Raw genomic sequence first — 21910 nt, forward strand, 5'->3', positions numbered from 1 at the left:
AGCCAAGAGTGTACACCAAAACCATTGTTAAGATATACATATTTCATAATCTAGGGCTATCGATAGACTACAAGGCAACACATTTACTCCAGCTGTCAGGCCAGCTTAAGGATTTAGTTATCAATTATCTCAACTGTCTTTATTTTTTTTGGTGTCTGTTGGGTAGAAAATGTGGAGCTAATAAAGTCAATGAGAAATTCTGGTAATTTGATTCTGTTGCTTTCAAAGAAACTTAGGACTATTTAGACACTACAAGCTGTCCTGAAATGAAGATCTTGTCTTCACTCTAAATTACTCAATTCAACATTTAAAAAAAGCCTAACACATATTATTAGCTGTACAGCACCACAGTTGTGCATTGGTAGTTCACACAGTAACACAACCCCTTTTCCCAGGAATTTATAATTTGTACACAATGACATGACAGACAGACATGGTTATCAGACAAGAAGTGCAAATGGCATGCAACTCATATGCATTATCTTCCATTTCAACATCATTTTTATGAAGTGGCTCACAGTGTGGGCCAGCAGCCCAGCTCACACTTACACTTTGTATACATTGAGCTTAATACAATCTTCTGCATTTTCACATTCATAGCATCTTTAAACTAACAATTACTGACATTTAAACTCAAGTGGACAATCCAAACTACAAGCATTCTTTGTATAAGCATTCTTCAAGTTACACAGAGCATACAAGCCATTCCACTCTTAAATATTCTACTCTTCCTACTTCCAGGGAAAGGCTGCATAAGGTACATTTTTCTTAGCTTATTCACAGCAATAGAATCAATCATGTTGTGCATGCATCAGCAGATGTCTCCTGCTGCAGTTGAGTAGCACCTGCTTTCAAATTATTTCTGCAATTGTTTTACTTGCTTAAACCTCCCACTTTGTTGAGCTCCAGCAGCAGCCCAGGGTGGCTCTCCAGGCTTGGACATACTGTAGGTGCCATCTTTGTTTAACTTCACGGGTAAAGCTTCCCAGGGTTAGAAGACAAACTCTAATCACAGAAAAAATATAGTAGGGCACATGCATGGTGCCTGCACACAGTGTGTGCCAGCGCTAAAGGGACACCAGTGACACTTGGGGCTGGTGTGACAATGGCAGCGTCTGCTCACCTCACCTTGGCAGGGAGATGTCACACAAGGTGAGGTGAGCAGCAGCCATCTCTGCCTTTGAAGGTGACACACAGAGTGGCAGAACTAAACAATCAGCTTGTGGAGATGACAGACCCAGTTATACATACAGATTCCTGTCTTCCTAAAATACATTTAATGCCGCAGAATTGTCACTATTACTTTCTCTTCCTGGAAATCTTATCTGGAAATAATCTGTGAGCAGAATTATTTGCATAGATTTTTTCAGACTCTTGAAACTCCCCCCTTAACAGGTATGTACCAGTGAATGATATGGGTATCTCCCAGTCAAAACAAATAACTTCACTTGGACTAATGGGTTTTAAGAAATTGGTTGTTAAAAACACTTCTATGCCTCAGGCCCTGCAGAACTGTTAGCAGGCTGAAAGTTACTGTAAGGCCAATGGGATAAAGCCAGGAGGTGCTGAACGTTTTGACAGCTGACTGACTCCAGAGCACTGATGGGCACTAAGCCTGTGAATTTCCCTGGCTTTCACATACATTACAAATAATTGTTTGGGTTAAAATCTGTCCTGCTAAACTTACTTCATTCCAAAGCCAGCTGGGAAGTTTTAAAAAAGACTATTTTTGAGTACTATTACTGTGAAATGTTTACTTATTTCTGGTGTTTTAAACTAGTTCCAACATTGCCTTGTCAAGTGCACCACTTTTAGTACTACTCAGGAAATTTCTAAGATCTCTGTACACTAAAAGGCATCACACCTAAAATTTACATCTTCAAAGGGCTGCCTTTTCACTGTCATTTGCACACCCAGGTTTTCTACATTCAATACCCCACAATACCATTTCTGCACATGCTCTGAAATGACTCAGCCTTAGTCATGTAAAATGCACTAGTACTGGCCTCCTACATCTGCCTGGAACTCACAAATAGCTCTTCTTCCTTCTCTGCCCTCACAGGAGTCCATTCTTTACAACAGACTTCATATTAAACATATGCTCTTCTAAACACAACACAGTGGTTAGCTCAAGTTACCAAAACATCACCCTCATTTCCATTTTCTATTAGATTCTTCCCTTGCCTGTTCTTCCCACTTTCCAGGTTACTAACAGAGGACCTCCTCACTCCCCTCTGTGGAACCTGAGCTGATTCTGTAAGTGTTCCCCACCAGAGCAGAGGTGTGTCTGAGCCCACACGAACCACAGGACACCCAGCTCTGGGTATGGGTGGGGGGGAGGGCTGGAAAGGGTCCTGAGTTCCAGCTGCTGCTCCAGTGAAATTTTACATGTCTTTGGTAGTCACTGGACAAGTGCCACAACTCCTTGCTTCCCTTTTTGAAAAGGAAGCTGAGCAGACAGTGAAAATCTGTAATGGAAATCTGATGCAGATGGAAGCACATCTAACACCCAGTAAAGTGGCAGCAAATCCTCAGAAAGATGTAGGATTTCAACTTGGATGCCTCTCTCTGCAGTTTCCCAAAGGCTAAGCCTGGCCACTTCCTTGCACTTGGAGCAATCCCATCCATTGTATCTTCTCCCACCCATTGCACAGTCAAGGAATTCAACTGGGAATTTTGCACTGCACCACTAAAGACAGAGTCTTAAAAATTAGCAGTGACAAATGCTCATCAATGCGATGTCTACATCCTTTAATGCTGCACTTGGGCTTAGAAATGTTAATTTAGAAAGCCATAAATATTGTTCTTAAATTCTCTTTAGATGCTAGTTCAAGTAAGTTGATTTAATTGTGACAATCTCCTGGGCCTTAGGCCTTATACACTTTGCTCCTTTGAACTGCAATTCAAATTTCACCCACTATTACCATTATATTCCACCCACAACACATACTGTAACTTATATTCTTTGAATGGTAAACAGAAATGTTTCAAATAAAAGCCTTTCAGCAGAATCTATATAAGCCAGGCTTCTTTTAAAATTCCAAGGTACAAAAGGGGCCCGACTTTCTGATCTCTTCTGGCTTTAAAATACCCAGAGGTGCCTTGTACTAGCAACAATATTAAAAACTGACTTGCAAACCAAATATTTCAGAGCTGGATTTGAATATCAAAGGGCCCAGTGTCACTGTGGATGACCATGTCAGCTCAATGGTCACCTACTGAAAGAACATGGGAAAAATGTACAAAAATGTAAAAGATGTTTTTTCACTTTACAGGAGACCTACAGTAAAAGCACACTAACCAGTTAAGTAGGAGAGAAAAGGTAAAATTCTGCTGATCCTGTTTTAAAACAAGAGCTCGATAATAATAAATGAAATTAAAAAGGTGTGTTACACTTTTCCAGATGCTATGATTATACTGTGGAACACATTATCAATAAGGGCTGCTCACATCCAAGCATTTAAATAATCTGAACAAGCTCAAGCATTCTTTTATGGCTAACAGTATTAGTTAAAGGAGATTTGGATAACTTGATTTTTTACAAGACAGTAAAGTCACTAAGTCAAGATTTGCACCAACCCCTAACAACTGGGAGTGGACAAAGCCCTGTTGTTGGGGACAAGTAATTTTCTAGGTGGGCTGTAGGAATTTTTCTCCCCTGAGAGTACCAGACACTCTTCCACCAGTGCCAAGGACAAAACCTGTCTCTCTTAATGCTAATCACTGTCATGTATTACTTCAAGGACTCCTCTCAGACTTGTATCTTTATGCTGCCAGAACTGACATTATTTACTACTTTAACAATCACACACTCCTCACCTTCTGAAATGTAGTCTTTTGGTATGCACAGAACAAAGAAAATGACCAGGCAAAGTAATTTCTCCAAAGCAACACTGTAAAGCTGCACTAGGCAAGATTCAGTCTGCCTGCAGCCAGGCCCTAAATTTACAGTTTCAGATTAAATAATTAAAATTCTGTCTTGTGCAAATATTTCTACCTTTATATTACTAAGTTTTTCATACACTTAGAGGGCAACAAGGTGGATCTACCTAAGAGGTGTGGGATGCCATGTGGGGAAGTCCTCTGAAACTCCCCAAGAAGTGCCTGGGAGCACTTCTGCAGCAATGCTATTTGGCCTAAACTAGTCCAGCTGGATAGCAGAAAATCCCATTTAATGTCTAATAAAAAACATGCACAGACTGATAGATGTAACATTACCAGTATGCAAAAATTAAAATGAAACAATTAAGAACTCCAAACATTAAATTCAGATTGTTTATTGTAAACAGAATAACTCTAGCACTCTGTCATACTGGCTGTGTCACATGCACCCAATTCCACATCAACTGCTTAAAATAGCACTTGCAAAAATTACAGTTATGTAATAATAATTTATGTTTTCTTACATAAACTAATTAACAAGCACTAAAATTGAATTACAGTGTATTCTAGGTAGTTCTTTATTGCTTGTAGACACTGCAGCTTTGGATCCATTAAAATGAACCCATTAGTATGCCTGAGTTTATCAAAATTTACTGCTATATCAAACTCAGAAACTGTAAAATGCTGGAGAACACTTAAAAGCAATTAAGAGTTGTTGGAAAACTACATGGGTTTCCACATCCAGTCACAGAACTTTGAGGGTTTACATTTTTTCCTCTGGAAAACATGATTTGTGAGCTTGTGTTAGATACACTACTATTCCAATTTATTTATATAATCTGTTAAGAGTTGATAATACTTCCATGAATATATATATATATATTTTTACACACAATAGGAGCCATTTCATTATATTCACCATAAGAGTGGTATGTTTAAATACTAAATCCCAAAATATATATTTTTATAATATGTTGTCAAAACTTTGAATATATATAATACAAATACTTTTACTAAAGGAAAACTATAAACAAAAGTGAAATGCAAGAGGGCAAAAAGCCTCATGAGAAGGATCCATGAAAAATGTGAGCAGAGACATCTTTACTGGTTTTGTTTAGACTGTATTTATTTTTTTTCTCTTCATCAGGCTAAAAAAGATGCTAGTGGCCTTCCTTGGCAACAGGTTACATCACAAACTCTCACCAAATTTATTAAAAAGATACTGAAACATGTACCATTAACCTTTGAAACAACTTTTAAATGCACCATATTTATTCAATTAGAAGAGACTCTCAAACCCAACTTAAGGCCCTTTCCCTGTCCAGCATTCATTTAATTTGGCCTCAGAGCCAGTGTAAGAACCAACATGGATTCAATCACAGAACAGCCCTACTGACTACACCAGGATTCTGAGGTTTGACACACATGCCTGTCACATCAGGGCATTACCTGCAGGCTCTTTTAGTGAGAAGCAAATTCTCACTAACACCTCTGAGCAGACTGTATACCTTCAGAGCTTTACATGCTCTCTCCTGTCCGAGTAAGTGCCATCTCTTTTATGTATTACAAAGGTAGGAGAACTTCATGCTCCTTGCCTTTTCCTATTTGGGTGCTGTCCCAAGCACCAGACCACTCTGCAGAAGTCAGTAAAGTTGGTGAGACACCTTATATTGTTTTATCATTTTACTACATTATGGAATATATATATATCTATCTATATATATAAACATATTTCAGCATAGTTCTTGATCCTTCTGAGTTCTGCCTTCTTCCCAGAAGCAGGAGCAAAGCCTTTGTGATGTAACCTGAAGCACAGGCTGTGCTGTAGCACTGCTATCCCAGCACTACACTGTCCCAAACACCTTCCTGAAGGACAAGAAGGACCCATACAAGAATCAAAATAATGATGTATCTGACTCCTTAGAGAGCCCCTGTTTGACATGCGCCTGTTCTTGAGTAAAGAACTCGTGTGTGTTTAAAGTTATCTGCACTGATGAGTGCTTTGCTGGACTGAGACCCAACATAACAGGTGAGGCAAAACAGACTGAGTTCTCCATCAGCACATCTGCAACTGAAAACAAAAAATGACACCAAACAAAGTATTTGATATACCAAATGGACAGTATAGCGTAATGCTATAAAACTGAACAGGATGTTGACAGTATCAAGAGACTGGGACAACACTTTTGGTAACAAAAATAAGATGCACTAATAAAGTGTTTCCAGCATTTTACTAGTTTTAATATAAAATGTCCCCAAATTTGTATAGAAAGATTAAAATCATGCCCTTATCTTCAATTATTCTCATTAAGACAATTCTTTCACCTATTACTGTGTTGTCAAATTTCCTTTTTTTCAGCCCCACTGGTCTTCATAAAACTTAAATAGAAAATAAGTTGGTTGCATTAAGGATCAATTAAAAAAGTATCATTCAACACGTCACTTCAAAAAAATGTGAAAGTCTCTATTTTTAAGAAAAATTGTTGACCCCATCCCAAAAAGGACTTACTTATCTCACCCCCTCCAAATCCCAATAAGATAATTATTGAGATACTGAACGGTGTTTTTCAGGAGTAACAAGCACATTTCAAGCAACTTCATTTGCTCTGGAGGGTTATTTCATCAAAATGAAATTCTGAAGGGATATGTTATTTTAAAAATATACTGCATCTACAAGTTTTTTATTATTATTGTTGTTTCAGTTGATTTTGGTTTTTAACAGGTTGTCTGTAATATAAATGACACATGACCACAATTGATTTTTATATACCCTCTATCCCTAACACACAGCTAATGTCAAATGAACCAAGGAGGAATCTGGGACTTTCATAATGAACAGAACCATTTATCCCAACGATCTTTAATAATTTTGTTCATCACAAAGTCCCCTGAAACCATGTCAGTACTGATCATTTGCATTTCTTCATCCATTGGGGTTCTTCACAGTTTTGCAGCCATGAAATTGATATGTGGTTTCACCAGTGGGAAGAGCGGCAGACTGCGCTTGAATTCTGTCATATTTTCAATCACACTTGGCTGCAAAAAAGTGCATGCAAAAAAAAGTCTGCTCAGTATCTTCAATCAGAAAAGTGGCAAATTCCTTTGTGGCTTTTCATTTCAACTGTTGCTACAGCTACATATAAATATACTTGTCTTGCTCTTTTCTACAATATTAGTGATTCATGCTTCATTATTACAGCAACCTCCAGAATACAATGTTATTTCTTATTGAACAACCAGTTTGATATTTATATCATTCAAACAGCTATAATGCAGTAACTGCATTGCTAACAACATCAGAATCTCCAATAAAGCAGAGCTGATCTTTTCATTTTCATTCTAATTCAGAGCACCCCACCTGTCCTTTGAACATCAGACTAAGATCCTAACCACAATAGCTATTCTATGTACTATTATTTTTAGATGTAGTAACAAAGTAAGCTTCTACTATTTCAGTCATAATGGCTAATATATCCTCATACAGAAATTTCTGCTCATGGCAATTATTTCACCTGACAGGTGAAATAATGTTCTTCTAATGAAGAACACAGACCTACCACACTGTGAAAAGTTAATCACCTGTTGGGACAAACACTGCCATCCTTCAAGAAAAGTCACTGAAGGTCCAATAAGGGCCCAATACTGTCCTGTCCAACCACAGAGAAATCTGTAATACTTGTGTGAATAGAATTTCCCAAGTTGTTTCCTCCACAAATAAACACATGGACAGGAATGTGCTTTAATATTTTAAGCTTTAAGAAAATTACCAAGTAGTTGGTTTTGCTGTTGCTCTGGGGTTGGTGGGTTGTTTGGGTTTTTTTAAAGAAAGATGATAAATTTGTTGATGGATATACATCTCTATCTTGACACCTGATTTATCTGATCACATACAATCAGTATTTTCAGACAATCATCTGTATTTTATCCACAGTGCAGAAAATCAGTGCAGTTTACTACTGCTATTAGCTTTCGTTTCAGAGGACTAAAAAGAATCGAGGAAAAAGGACAAATTGATAAAAGGAGAAATCAGCAAAATCCCTGTTGTTAGTGAGGACAAAAATGCAGGTAGAAAAGAGCTAAAACATCAGCCCCATGACAGCAGCAATTTCCAGAGGTCTGTTTCTCCCTATAAACTTGTACTTAATGATACAAAACCTCTAGATTAAAATGCAGGCTAGGATTTTTTTTGTGTGTTGTTTCTTTTTACCTGTGGTAGTGGTGGTGCTGGTGCCAGGTTCACGTCATTTTGGCATGGAAATTCTCCTACAACAGGGCCTATTTAACATCAGAAAAAATAATTTGGGACCATAATTTAATGACTATCTTTTACTAAACTGATTAACTGCTTTCTCTTATAAGACAGGTATCTAAATAAAGCACCTTTATTTAAATATTTTAAATAAAAAATTTTAAATATTTAAATTTGAAGTATCACTAAATAAGGTTTTATAAACATTTTGCTTTTATATTACAAGTCTGTCTTTAGAAATACAGATATTAACCCATTATTTTATCTGAAAACATGAGCTGAGGCAGGGGCTTTTATTCATATTACTTACACATAAAGAAAATGTAGAAATAAAAACTGCTAATCTGTTGATCAATCAACACTTAAAACTGCTTCTCAGTACAAATTATGAGAACAGTAGCAAATGCCAGTGGTACATACAAGAGCAGTGCAAGAACAGCACATCATTTGATAAGGATGTTTGTACAGAAGTGTAGAGGTTTCTCCAGGCACCAAAGATCTGGACAGCAACCCCAAGTATTCCCTGCCTATACCCATGCATGTCCTACTCCAATTACCCCAAAACTTATTTTTGCATTTCTAATATTTTTTTTCCATGGCATAAGAGAGGCCAAATGCCAGATTAAAAGATTTAGGAGTGGGGAGCTGTTTTAGGACTTGTTATAATTTCTGTAAGCAATCACTTGTCAAGCTCACCCTTGTCTTGGGAAGATACCATTCCAAGCAAGTAATATCAATATGGCAATACAATTACTATTCTTGAAGATAGGAAAAGTTTTAGAACTATTTCTATTTAGCATTTACCTGTCATGAAAACTGGAAGGGGGCTTTGAAGCAAGTCTTCCTTACTCAGCTGCAAAGCCACAATTTCTACACTACCATAAAAATCAGTCCTGAGGCAGAAGGGAGTTTTCATGACATGCACACAGTATCTGCTTCTCTCTGTACCACACACCAGATTTTAATATTTTTGACTTTGCAAACAAATGTTTGTTGGAATTTAAGTCCAGTATAAAATGGTGAAACATTTGCAAACAAAACCTTAGAACCTTTTTCCTCTCAGTTTATTCCTATTAACCAGAAACACTTCTATCCTTTTCCTTCTTGAATTCTAAAATGGAACAATACAGTTTAGAATGCACAACCGATCTATATTACTTCAAAATAAAACCTAAATAAAAGTTGGCCTTCTTAAGTTTAAATAAAATGTTTGACATTCCCAGAGGTTTTGGTTTTTGTTTGTTTTCCCTTTGAGGGTGCTCGAATACTATTGTGGGCATTCATTGCTAGTTTGGCAAAACAATGCCCACACTGGATTGGTAAGTGCACATTCTAATTTTGGGCTGGTTGGGGGTTTTTATCCCCTATAGGACTATTACAAAGTTTAATGTTTGTTTGGAAATATCTTGTTGAAAGCAGAAGTGCTATTTTAGGATATATATTTTTTTATTATCAATATACTTCAGAATATTGATAAGCTGAAAAACTTGTCTAAAAAAAATCAACAAAAAATCTGAAGCACCCATGTGAAGTACACCTAGGAGAAAACCCACCTTCTTCCTCTGAAAGGTATATTATCTCCAAAGCTAAGTTTTTCTTACAGTGCATTTGTATGATATAACATGGCTACCTGTAACTATGACTTGCTGGAACAGGAATTGATTAAATATTATATTCAGCACAATACTTACAGGAATCCATTTCCCTTGCAAGGACATGTACTGATACCTTGTGTCTTCTGGGAGCATCTACTGCCAACAGCACCTACAGTAAAAAATATCAAGTCCTTCAGGTGTAGGAAGTATTCCTTAGACATTATAAAACAGTAAAAAGAACAAGAGCATTTTAATTTTAATTTAAACCTTAAAACAGGGGATGAATTCTGGGATGTGTCTTCAACTATTAATAAAAGTCATCCATACAGTACTCCTAAATTATTTTACAATCAAGTTAAGCAATTCATGTACCGCTTGGAACTCAGAAAAACTGTAAGTAACAGAAATTCAGCCATTAACTATCATAGTATCAGGAATGCAACCTAAAATCTCTGCAGAACTTTCAATCCCTAGCAGCCTCCTGGAAGCACATCACCCTGAACACTCTTAAATTCAGCTGGACTATCCAATCTAGCCTGTTATTTCTGCTCTGGAATGCTGGATAATCACGCATTGAGCATTGGTGTAAGCAAAATAGTACAGATTCCTACAAACCCAGAATATGCATACTCATTCAAAAATTCTCATTTATTAAACAACAGGTACTGAATTTCCATTTACTAACTTTGCATTTGCTGCATAACTTCACGTAGGCTATCGTACTATTAAAAAAATTAAACAACACCCTCTGCCCAAGAGAGGAAAAAAGTAGACAGACACACACATGCCCATGCTTCTTCACGGGCAGAAATTTTTCCATCCAAGAATGAATTCTGAAGACATTAAGTTGATCTTATTTTCCAGAGAACTCCCTGAGCTACCAGTACTCCATAAGTAATAAAACTGCATGAGCACTTTGCAGTATAGTGAAATACCATCGTCTATTACACATTAAAAACCAGACAGAATGATGCCCAAGTTTTTTTTATACTGGTGGGGGGGGGTGACACGGGCAGGACAGGGACACATTTGAATCACTTACATTGAATATCCATCTGAGTTAAAATGTACATTTACTGCATCATTATGCTGTTCCTTTGCTCTGCCTAACCATTAGAGGAACAAAAACCCCTACTGATTTTACAGTGAACAAAGCTTTAAAAATATCTGTTCCATTCACAATTCATTCCCATAAAATAAGCCGAATCACTGATTGGTTGAAGAAAAAGATAAAAGAACAAATGTGCAATTTTGGCCAGGCTTGGTCACAGAGCAGCACATTTTATATCCATAAAGGAAAGTTAAATGAAACAAGAATAAGAGCCAGCAAGGAAAAAGCCACAACAAAATCCTATCATTCTGTGCAATTTTTACAGTTGCTATTAAACTAAGTAATATTCAGGAAATAAAAGATACCAGCATCCATTTTACCACCTACCTAGAACAGGTGTCAGTATATCCCTTCAGAGCATGCACAAACAAGATTCAGTTGTACCTCCATCTCATTCTCAGTAACATTTTAGCTGCATGACTAACTTACCTTGTAGAACTGTATAATGTCATCCTTGGTCAGGGTCTTTAGATAAGCCACTTCAATGTTATCTGCACAACAACAGTACAAATTAGAGTAAGTCTGCAGATCACAGCTGGTTATTAGCACACTGCTTATACAAAGTATACTTCTTTCAAATTCAGATGCTGTAATTGACTGCAAATGAAAAGCTTCTCATTGTTATCTTTCAAGTTAATACTTGCTTCACTAAAAGTGTCAGTAGAATCTTGGCAGAAAATTGTACTTCAATGAGTCTACTTGATTTGACTTACTAAAAATGCACGTTTGAAGAATACTGATTGCACTCTGGGCTATTCAGTAGCTAGAATAGATATGCCTGCTCTTGTATATTATCTTCAAATCAGTTACACATTTCTAATGCAGGTTATAGATGGCTTTTCTTCAGAGTTAGGAAAGAGGATGATAGGACATACTTTTACAGAAATGTTAAGGAATGGTACCTACATACCCCTTAAGAAGTAGTCACACCTTTAAGATATCTGGGGACAATGTGTTTCAGTTGCCACATTCCTTCATATTAATTAAACTGTCATGGACTAATCACCTAATATCACTGCTGCTTAAGCAAGAAGGTCTCCTGTAGGCGTGCTTGCTTTTCTTAGGATTAGCAAGAAGATCAAGGAAGAAACATGTGCAAGAGAACAGAGAGTGAACAAGCCTGTAATGCAGGCTCTAAGCAATATGAAGTTCTATAGGAAGGAAATAAAAAAATCAACAATACAGTTTGGAAAATTAGGTAAGATTTGGGAGAAAACAGTAAAAGTAGTAATATTAAAAATGTACAAACAAAAAATCCTTTCACTGCTTAAGGCTGGAATATGAATTTCTGATTTTGACAATTCTAGTCATATTAAAATAATTAATGACATAAAATTACTAGTGGGCAGAGGGGAATTAAAGATATAGAAGTCAAGGGAAATAATAAGAAGAATTTAGGTATTAAAAATACGGCTACACTTAGCAGAAATTCCAAAGAGATACTATTGATCCAATTATGGTATAAACAGAAACACTTAAGGCTGAAAAACCCCACACTATTTCATCAGACACAAAAAAAAAAATGCTTGAAGTGATAAGTTTCAATTCCACTTCTTATGCTCAGGCATTAAACTTTTCAGTAGCTCTTATTTTCTCTACACCAAGCTAGATGACAAGTCAAAACTCTTCATTATTAATCAGCTCAGTGAGTCATCATGAAGCAAGAAGACTGTATTTGCTATCATGGAAAGCCAATATGGTACACATAATGCAGAAGAGAAGTCACAGAATACAGAATGAGTTTTATGGAGGAAGCATATTATGCATGAAGACAGAAAATTAGAGCTGTGAATAAGAGTCGAGACATGAAGCTGTCAGGAAAAACTGATCTGTACATAAAATGATTTTTTTTTTTAATGTTAGAAACTGTATTACTAATGTCTCTAACTGTATTATCAATGCATCCAGTTTGTTTTTTTTTAATTTAAAATACATTTTTAATGTATTTAAACAAATACAACTTAAATATTGTGTAGGACCACACAGTAAATAAATGTCAGTCCATTTCCAGTAATAATACTAGAAGCTGGATCTCATTTGGTCTCCTACAAACCTATAACCTTCAAAGCACCACAGATGAAAAAACCAAAAAAAATTAGTGTTTCTTCAAATCCACTCTAAGCTGAGACAGACTGCATGTTAGTTAAGATACTTGCTGTTGCCTCTGTCAGCACTCCCTCAAAACAACTGCACGATGCAAAGAGAAATAGCGTTCATATAAATGTGTGTACTGTGAGGCATGTCAGTGTGTTTCTGACTGCATCACAGGGAAATAGACAGTAAATTATGTATAGGCTGTGTAAAAGTTTAAGTTGTTCCCAAATGAATATGACACTCAACTGTCACAAATGCAGCCAAACTAGAGCATTCCATTTTAAAGGAATTACCATTTGTCTTACCTCTGTCAAAGTTATACTGCTGGGAAATGATTTCTCCCCAGTATTTAGCACATTCTGCAGACAGCTTCTTTGGTTTGTCTAGACGACGAATTGCTAAAGCTTGGATGTGTTTTTGGAAGGCCTCTTCTGTCATGTCTTCTATGCATTTCTCCATAGTCTTTAAGAATGCTTCAACTCTGCTCTCTAAATAGTGCGGTGGCTTTTCAGATTGGATAATAAATCGCAGTCCTTGGATGCCATTTGCCCGACGTGGGCCACTGAACACAATGTAACCTTGGCAAAACAAGAAGAGTCACAAATGAAAAGAAATCCTTTGTCACAGCATTGAATTTGCCAAATGCAGCATGTTTGGCAAGAAGGCAATTTTATGCTAACTTAATTCTGTATTATAAATAAAATAATGTAGGTTTTCAAAATGTGACACTGTATTTTTTTAGAACATCTTTATTTCACTGAGGTCAATATCAATTTAGGGGAGGGGCAAGGAGGACATGAGGCACACTAAGACAAAACAAAAGCAATTCTGTCATCAGGATCGGGTTACCAGAAATGAAGCTGTACTCTAGTGCTTCATTAGACTTAATATTAGAAACTTACTATTTTTTCATAACATCCAATCTGAATTCTCTTTGCTGTAATGTAAGATCACTACTTCCCATTTTACGAGTTAGATAAAGTATTATTCCCTTCCTTTTTGTTGCATGATTTTCTAATCTGAACAACTAATCCTCTCTTCAGTCTTCCTCTACCCTTTTAATAGCAAATCTATCATGTAACAGTCTTTTAAATGCTGTTGTATAGTTTTCTTATGGTTTCCTGATGCTCATGTCAAAGCTGGTTACAGTATTTCAAAGTTTTTATCTGAACAATTTAGGAGTATTACTGTGAGTGCATCTTGAATGTTTCCATTTATATATCCCAGCATTTTACACAGCAGCATGACACTGCTGATTTATGTCCTACTTCTGATCCACTGTACCCTGCAGAGTTTTCTACAAAATTGCTACCTAGCCAGTTGCTTCCTGGCTTGTATCTGTGCCATTGGATGTTCCTGCCAAACTGTTCCTAACAAATTGCATCTTGTCTTCATTCAAGTCATGTTTCCAAAATGTCAAACTAATTTTAAATTCTAACTCTACCTTCCCACACACTTGCAGCCTCTCCCAAATTAGTATTATCTGAAAATTCAGTGAATACCCTCACTCTTCCATCATCCAGAATTTTGATGAATACAGCATGGAACACTGGATCAGAGCAGAGCTCTGCAGAACATCATTTTCCAAATGAACTATTCTCTATTCTCCAGTCATGACCTTCCACACTCCTGTACCCAAATGTGTAGTTCTTCCACCTAGGTACTTTAGTAACAGTCTCTCCGTTACCTTTTATGAATTTAGAACTAGCTTGAAAATTTCTTCCATGTTTTCCTGAAATTTGAATTAAACTGACTGATCTACAATTTCCCGCTTTTTCTCTTCCCTTTTTTTAAAAGAAACATGTAGCATTTAGCTGTGTCTATCTTTCCAATACTTATTTTCCATTATAAGACTTCTAATTCCAGGATTTCCTAATTTCATTCTTTGGAATAGAATGCAGAGCTCATCACACCTTGAACTTTTTAAAAACTTCTAATTTAATCTGACTAATCTGTTACTTTCCTGTTCAAAAGTAAGACATGAACTTTGATTCCCCAGTATTTATTAAGTGAAAACTAAGTAAGCCATCCTGAATTTTCTGATGATTTGAACATTTTTATTTTACTGATTTGAACACTTCGATTTTTTTCCATCATTGCCAACTTTTCTCCCCCACTTTCTCATACTGCTTAACCATTTATTGAAAGAATTCTTGTTACTACTTCTACTGTTTAGCAAACTTCTAACTCTTTAACTTCTTTTTCCCTAAGCTTTCTCAGAAATCTTACTAACAATTCCATGAATTTTACTGGATTTTGATGATATTTGTACTGTCTCCCCTCCTAAGTGTTGTGAGCTCTATTATTTGGCAATTATGAAGTGCTGGACTAAATCAGTTCTTCCTCAGTTCCCCCCCCCACTTCAGCTGTTACTTCCAACTTCTATACAAAACCGGCCACCAGAACATTTCAAAATCCTGTTAAATAACCTGGGTCTGTCCTATTTTCAGCAGGGATACAGGTAGTTGAAACTCCTGTGATGAATATTGTATGGCTGGTTCTGCCAGTTGCTCACAAAAAGCCTAATCTTGCCTGACATCCCTGGCAATCATCACACTGAAATATTTGTCTGCTTCTCACCTTTGGAAAACCTGTACTCCTCCTCACCAGTATTACAATCATGTGAGCTGTCATGCAAAGTCTCTGTCTCTCCTTCTTACTCTGTTTGGAATAACCTCACCAGTTCTCAGCCTTACTGGTTCAGGTAACAATTATTTGTACTTACTGGTGAACAGCTATAGTCTAAAAAAGCCTGAAATGTATTTAGGTCTTCACCAATACAGTAGATTACCATTACCCACTCAGCAGTATTTCTAAGATAGGCCTTACAATTTAACAGTTGGACTCAGTGATCTTAGATGTCTTTTCCAACCTAAATGATTCTGTGATTCTATGAATCTTGAAGTGCACCTAGAAGTAGGGTCACAAGAAGGAAACATCAAACTACTATTGATTCTTTAAGAAGATCTAGAAATTTAGGGGACTGATCCAATCTCCTTTTGGCAAATTCTAACATGAAGTTTTCTGTACAGTGATCACACTTTTTTGAGTTGGAGCTGATTTCAGATATTTCAGACATCTTAAAAATCATGCCTGCTTGTTCTTATTTTAGATTCTGTGCACAGTAGAATTTCTTTGAGTCATCAGCAGTTAAGATGATTTGCATTTACCAAGTGCCCTTTGAATGGCATTCAGCAAGCAGGGAGAGAGCACCTCCCCAGGTCTCCGTGGCACTCGGGTGCACACACACAGCGCTGCTGAGAACTCACCCAACTGCTCCTGGGTGCGCAGCGTGTTGAAGCACGGCTCCGAGATAATCTGGCAAAAGAGCTCCAAAAACATATTCTCAGAAGTACTCTGCATGTCTGTCTGGTAATAGATTTCAATGCCACAGTTGTTATGAACTTCATTTCTCTGTTGATATACAAACCAACCTCCTAAAAGACAAAGTTAAAACACGGAAGTTCATGCAAGTGTACATTCTTACTGTTGACAATTAAAACATAATGGTCTAAAGTTTGTAGAATGGACTTATAATAAGTGGTTTAGGACTGTTAAAGCAGAATTTCCACTAAGAGCATACTTTTCATAAGACAAGAAAAGAATGCATCATTTTACCATCAAAATGTTACTGCTTGGAAATATTAGTGAGTAAATTGAAACTGGCTGCGTCTCTTCAAGCAAGTATTTTTGGAACTGCAGTGAAATTCTGCATTGGCTCGACTGTGTAAACAGTTCCTAAAGACAATCTGCCAGAAATTATTATGAACATTAAAAATAATTCAGCATTTAATACCAACAACTTCTTTTGTATATGGCAGCTTCCACAGATAACCAGCTAGGGGTAATTTATCTTATCTGTACAGCTATATATGTCACCACTCCCAGCAATACCTTGAACCCCCTTTTCATAAAAACCACTTTTTTCACCATGGAAGTAAAAACATACAAGACCAAAAGAATTTGTGTAAGGAAAAAAAAATTATTTGTGCAAGAGCTTTTTGTTTTTGCAAAGAGTCATTACATGCAATTCTTAATGGTCAACTGATACTCAGAAATGCTCAAAGAATGGTGTTTACTCAAATGTATGTACTCTGTGTAGCAGAGACTGGGACAGGGCTCTTATTTCCATAAATTATAACAAGTGACTTGGAAGTGAAGTGCAAAACTGTATGATCATAGAGTGGCTTTGGGTTGGCAGTCACCAAAAGATCATCCCCGTCATCCCAAGAAGTCCCATTTACATGCACAAATTAAAAATGAAATCAAAGTAATTGTCAAGTATGCTAGAAAGATCATGTATTAGTACATAAATTTATCAGTAAAGCCACACCCTAATTATATTTCTGAATTTTAAGTTTAGAATAACTTGAAGTAAGTTTGACTTATAAACACACTCCTAGCAACACAGTAAGATGCATTTTAAAATGTGAGCAAGGAGAATCTCAATTTAATGTGACTTAAATATCATAAATCAATCATTTAACTTACTGTCAGGAAGCTGCACTTCTCTGTACCTCACTAGCTGACTGGGAAGGAGTGGCTTTGTATGAGCGTGCTCAATGAGAGTGTCCTCAACCATCTGCATAATTCCTAATGCAGCCTGGAAAAGAAAACATAAGAGGATTTTTAATGATCATTAGTTATTCTGTATTTTACAGCAGTGTAAGACTTTCCAATTACTGATGGTGCAGTGAGAGAAAAGAAAAAAATCAGAAATATAAAGTAGGGATACTGTAATTCAATACAAATACAGTAGAAGTTAAGTACATGAGAGGAAGTGGGAGTATGGAGGGCAAGAGTTTTTTTGTGTCTTCTTTATGTTTAAATTGTCTACATGTTTAACTACTCCTACTTCTCCCCAGTGCTTCTGAAATTAAAGCTCAATGGGGTTTTTTTTTTCACTTTCCCTCCACTACTTGATGTGCTCATCTTTCAAAGTGAAAATGAGATATCTCAAATGTATGTCTGAGAGCAAATGGCCTTTCAGTAGATGAAAATTTAAAGAAAACAAATAGTTACGGTAAAGGATGCATTTCATTGATGTGTTGGTGGTGTTAAGACTCAATGCGCAAATACTTTCTTTTATTTGATGGATTACAGTAAGAATTAAAAAAAATATCTATAAGGAGTGAAAAAAATCCAAAGTCATTACTTTCATTCAAGGATTTAACCTCAACAGCTTCACCTCTTAAGAGTTATGTGTTCTTGTAGCCTGCACACTGGAAATTATAGGAACTTGCTAAGTAGTTTTGGCTGAAAGCTAAAACCTCTCATTCTGCATTGCCATAAACTCACAACACAAGTGATTTTATAAAAAACATGCAAAAGGTTTGAAAACTTAACATCATACACCCTACCAACACATCCAAAACCTCCATGCAGTATCAAAGACAAAAAGATTGAGGTCTAAAAATAACAGTTTAAAAAGTTAGAGAAACAGACTATTTATTCTTTTAGTCATCATATTAAAATACTGACAACAAGACTGCTCAGATAGATGTTCTGAACAGGATTAGTTTACTTTTCATCCACTTACAGCAAATAAATAAAAGAAATTGTCAAAAAAGCCCAAGCATCAGAATGAATTAAAAAAAAAATAGGAATTTCAAGCAGCTATATATGTCTAACTTTTCAAGACCAGATTCACTGAAAAATTTTTTCATGATTGAAAGAGTTCACAAGACAATGTAAATTTTGATTTATTTTAGTTGGAGAAATTTCTTAGGTCGAGGTTAAAATTGCTGAGTTTTATCAGTGATTATCACATCATGGGTACTGAAGGACAGACAACTTTTTCTACTTTCTATTGAGGGAGGTCTGCAGATAATTTCTAAACATTACACAGCTATGGGTATACCAGGACATCCTTCCCAGTTCTTTAGCTGTAGGACTTTCAATAGCCACCCATTATGCCAAGTAAAGAATACACATCTCTGGCATAACTGCATCATCATGGAAATCTAAAAACTTCTGGGCATTCAGTTCTATTTCCAGAAGCAACTGACTTTTGTATACAAACATGCAAGGAATAAGGAAGGAAAAAGAGACTATTTTTAAATTTCTCTGCAAGAAGAACACTCTATAAAAATTTTTAACAAATACTTTAGAGACATTCTTGACAAAGAAAAGTTTGTCTCTCCAAGCTATTAGCTCCTTCCTCTTATTTTTTCCCACTTTACAAATTAACTTTCTCCTCCAGACACTCAGCAGTCACAAGCATTGTCTATTACAGCCCTTGCTAGTAAACTATCCCAGAGCTGTTCTAACACAAAATATTGCAAACAAGCCTTATGAAAAAAGAACACAAAAGCATACAAAAAAAGTACTAAAATTTGAATTGGTACCTATATTAAAGTATTTCTTATGACTTCACACGCAAATACAAAGTGTTACTATTTTAAAGGAAAACAAAACAAATGTTTTCTAGGTTTCACTCCCCTGAGAGCTGACACTTGACTTTTTCATGGTCTGCCATGCCTCTTTAGCTATGTGCAAACTACTTAATTTGGAAGGATACTGGATTCTTAAATCTTTGCTAGTTATTCTGAAGGTTTTCAGTAGAAAAAAGCAAGATCTGCAGCACATCATTCCTTCTGCAGCTTGATCACAGTAACATGCAACATAGACTTTCAAATAAAATAGACTTTCAAATCCTAAGTTGTTTTTATTAAATTTCCAAGAGCAATATAGAGGCAGCACTTAGCCTACTAAAGCTAAAGTGGAAAAAATTACACTCTTCAATTCCTATAAAGATAAAAAAGTACCAAGTTAAATTATGAAATCACATTTGGCATAACTGCTTCAAGATCTGCAAAGATTAAACTAGTGCCTCATTTTTAAGCTGCTTTTAAATAAAAAATGTTTTATTAAGAAAGTATCAAACCAACCTGTTTTGTTATATTGCCATGGAGAAGAGCTTCAATGTGTAACCGTGACAACAGCTGTGCTATGAAGGCCTTGAGACGGGGAAGGGTGACATCTACAATACATATTTAGACAGTTAAATCACTCAAATGCATTTTTAAATTATGAAGGACCTAGGCCTAAATCATCATTAGATACAGTGCATTTCTCAGAGGAGGAGAAATCTGTCATTAGGAAGAAGTGAAATCTCTCCTTAAAAATGCAGCACTGGAATGCTTCCAGGTCTAAATAGCAGCACTCATCATATAGTTTATTTCACTTAGAATTCACATGCTGTCTTGACCCAGATTCAGAAAAAAAAAAAGAAGTTAAAAAAAGCTGCCTTTCCAATCATGCTGAACAAACACTCATTCTCCAGAGAACACACTTGCAATCATTCAGGTGGTGTTCCAAGGAAAAGCCTCAGTTATTTACTAAACAAGCAGCATGTAGTTTATAATGCTCAAGAAAGACTCTCTGCATTTACCATTCAGACTAAAAAAAAGAACCTCAACTCAAATATAGTGTTTTGCTATTAACTTTGGAACAAAGGGTACACAAGAAAAATATTTTGGCAATGTATCCTAGAGGATACATGCACAACACATACACACACATTCTATCCAGCCTGCCCTTGCAAAGCAATTTTCATACATAGTGCAAAATACAGTTTAACCTATAGAATCAATGGAGTAAGAGAAATGATGGTTGGATGGGGTATTCATGGATATGTGTTCTGAATCAAACCCCTCAAATACAGAAGTCAGGTATTCTTCTTGAAAAGAATGTTGGTGTATTCCAAGAGGATATTACAAGACATTTTGCAAACTGTCCCAGGAACAGCTTTTTAATACAACACAGTAAAATACAGGTAGGGAAAAGTTCTTCAGTTCTACAAACACAGAATCACCACAGGATGGTGTGGGTTGAAAGGGACCTTAAAGATAATCTAGTTCTGACACCCCTGCCATAGACAGGGACACCATCCACTAGGCTCATTGCTCAGAACCCCATTCCATCTGGACTTGAAAAATCACTTAAATCTCTTAATTAAAAATTTCTTCTTCCTTCAAATATACTGGGGCACCTACTTTGTGTTAAGAGCCACAATGTTCTTTATTATTGTTGCCATCATCTACAGAAACTACATATTTTTTTCTTTATTAGCTACAGTTCTTTATTATCTACAGAAACATAAGCTAGGATTCCCCAATCATGGAAAAAACAAAATAGTTTGCACACTGGGAAGTACAATGCAGATACACTCCAGTGTGCCTGTAAGATGTCAATGAGAGCCAAATGATTTTACCAATGTTGATTAAGTACTGGATTCACCATATCCAGGTTCATGTACCCACAAAGTTAGTAAAGTTTTGCCTGAACTTTTATCTGCAAGTTTTGCCATTTGAGACCTTTTCCATGAACTACTCTTACTTTCTTGAAACTGGAGGGCAAGAGCAGCACAGCCAGCATCAGCTCAGGCCTGGCACTGCAGGGGCTTCCCTCGAGTGGTGAGCAGAGTCCAAAACAGGTACCCTCAATAGTTAAGTAACATAAGGAAAAAAATAATAAAGTGGCAGAACAATACCATCTAGAGCTTCTTTTAATTCATCTTTGGTCCAAGCAACTTCAGTCATCAGGAGCCGGAGATAATACATAGCATGCTGGTGAGGTTGTTCAGCCCTGAAGTTGTTAAGTGATCTCATGTACTAAACCAAAAAAATCAGGTGCAAGTTAGAAATTCAGAAATAGATTTCTAAACATATTAACATTGTACTCTCAACATCAAAAAGGTACAGTTCAGGTACTGAGAACATTCCCTTGCTTGTTAGAACTCTAAAAAATTGTGTTATATCACCTTAGTAATAATGCAGTCTTCTGAGCCTTTGGATTAAGCAGAAACCATTAAGATGGTTGAAATGTGCATGAAATCAAACTTGTCCATAAAATTAATGCCTAGAAATTAAATTACTGCAGTAAACAGGAGTTTAGATCAAATTTCCTGGGTAGTTGTTCTACCCAGGAAATTCACCTTCTACAATGACTGACCGAGGTGGGGGAATACTGCTAATA

At 36.4% G+C, this 21910-nt stretch overlaps 1 protein-coding gene across 5 annotated transcripts in view; it reads right to left on the minus strand.

Annotated features, from left to right (window-relative positions):
- Window positions 1-4261: 4261 nt before the first annotated feature.
- Window positions 4262-21910, minus strand: part of IDE (insulin degrading enzyme) — a 53671-nt gene continuing 36022 nt past the window's right edge. For all 5 annotated transcript variants that reach the window (XM_077183048.1, XM_054637879.2, XM_054637877.2 and 2 more), the window contains exons 17-25: window positions 21426-21546; window positions 19822-19913; window positions 17423-17534; window positions 16201-16368; window positions 13237-13509; window positions 11267-11328; window positions 9823-9895; window positions 8090-8157; window positions 4262-6918 (exon numbers count right to left, since the gene is read on the minus strand). In XM_077183048.1, the coding sequence (XP_077039163.1) occupies window positions 6823-6918; window positions 8090-8157; window positions 9823-9895; window positions 11267-11328; window positions 13237-13509; window positions 16201-16368; window positions 17423-17534; window positions 19822-19913; window positions 21426-21546 (1065 nt within the window). In that variant the 3' untranslated portion in view covers window positions 4262-6822. The remainder of the gene's footprint in view (window positions 6919-8089; window positions 8158-9822; window positions 9896-11266; window positions 11329-13236; window positions 13510-16200; window positions 16369-17422; window positions 17535-19821; window positions 19914-21425; window positions 21547-21910) is intronic.

The sequence above is a fragment of the Agelaius phoeniceus genome, chromosome 9 (genome assembly GCF_051311805.1).
Source record: "Agelaius phoeniceus isolate bAgePho1 chromosome 9, bAgePho1.hap1, whole genome shotgun sequence".
Taxonomy (NCBI): Eukaryota; Metazoa; Chordata; class Aves; order Passeriformes; family Icteridae; genus Agelaius; species Agelaius phoeniceus.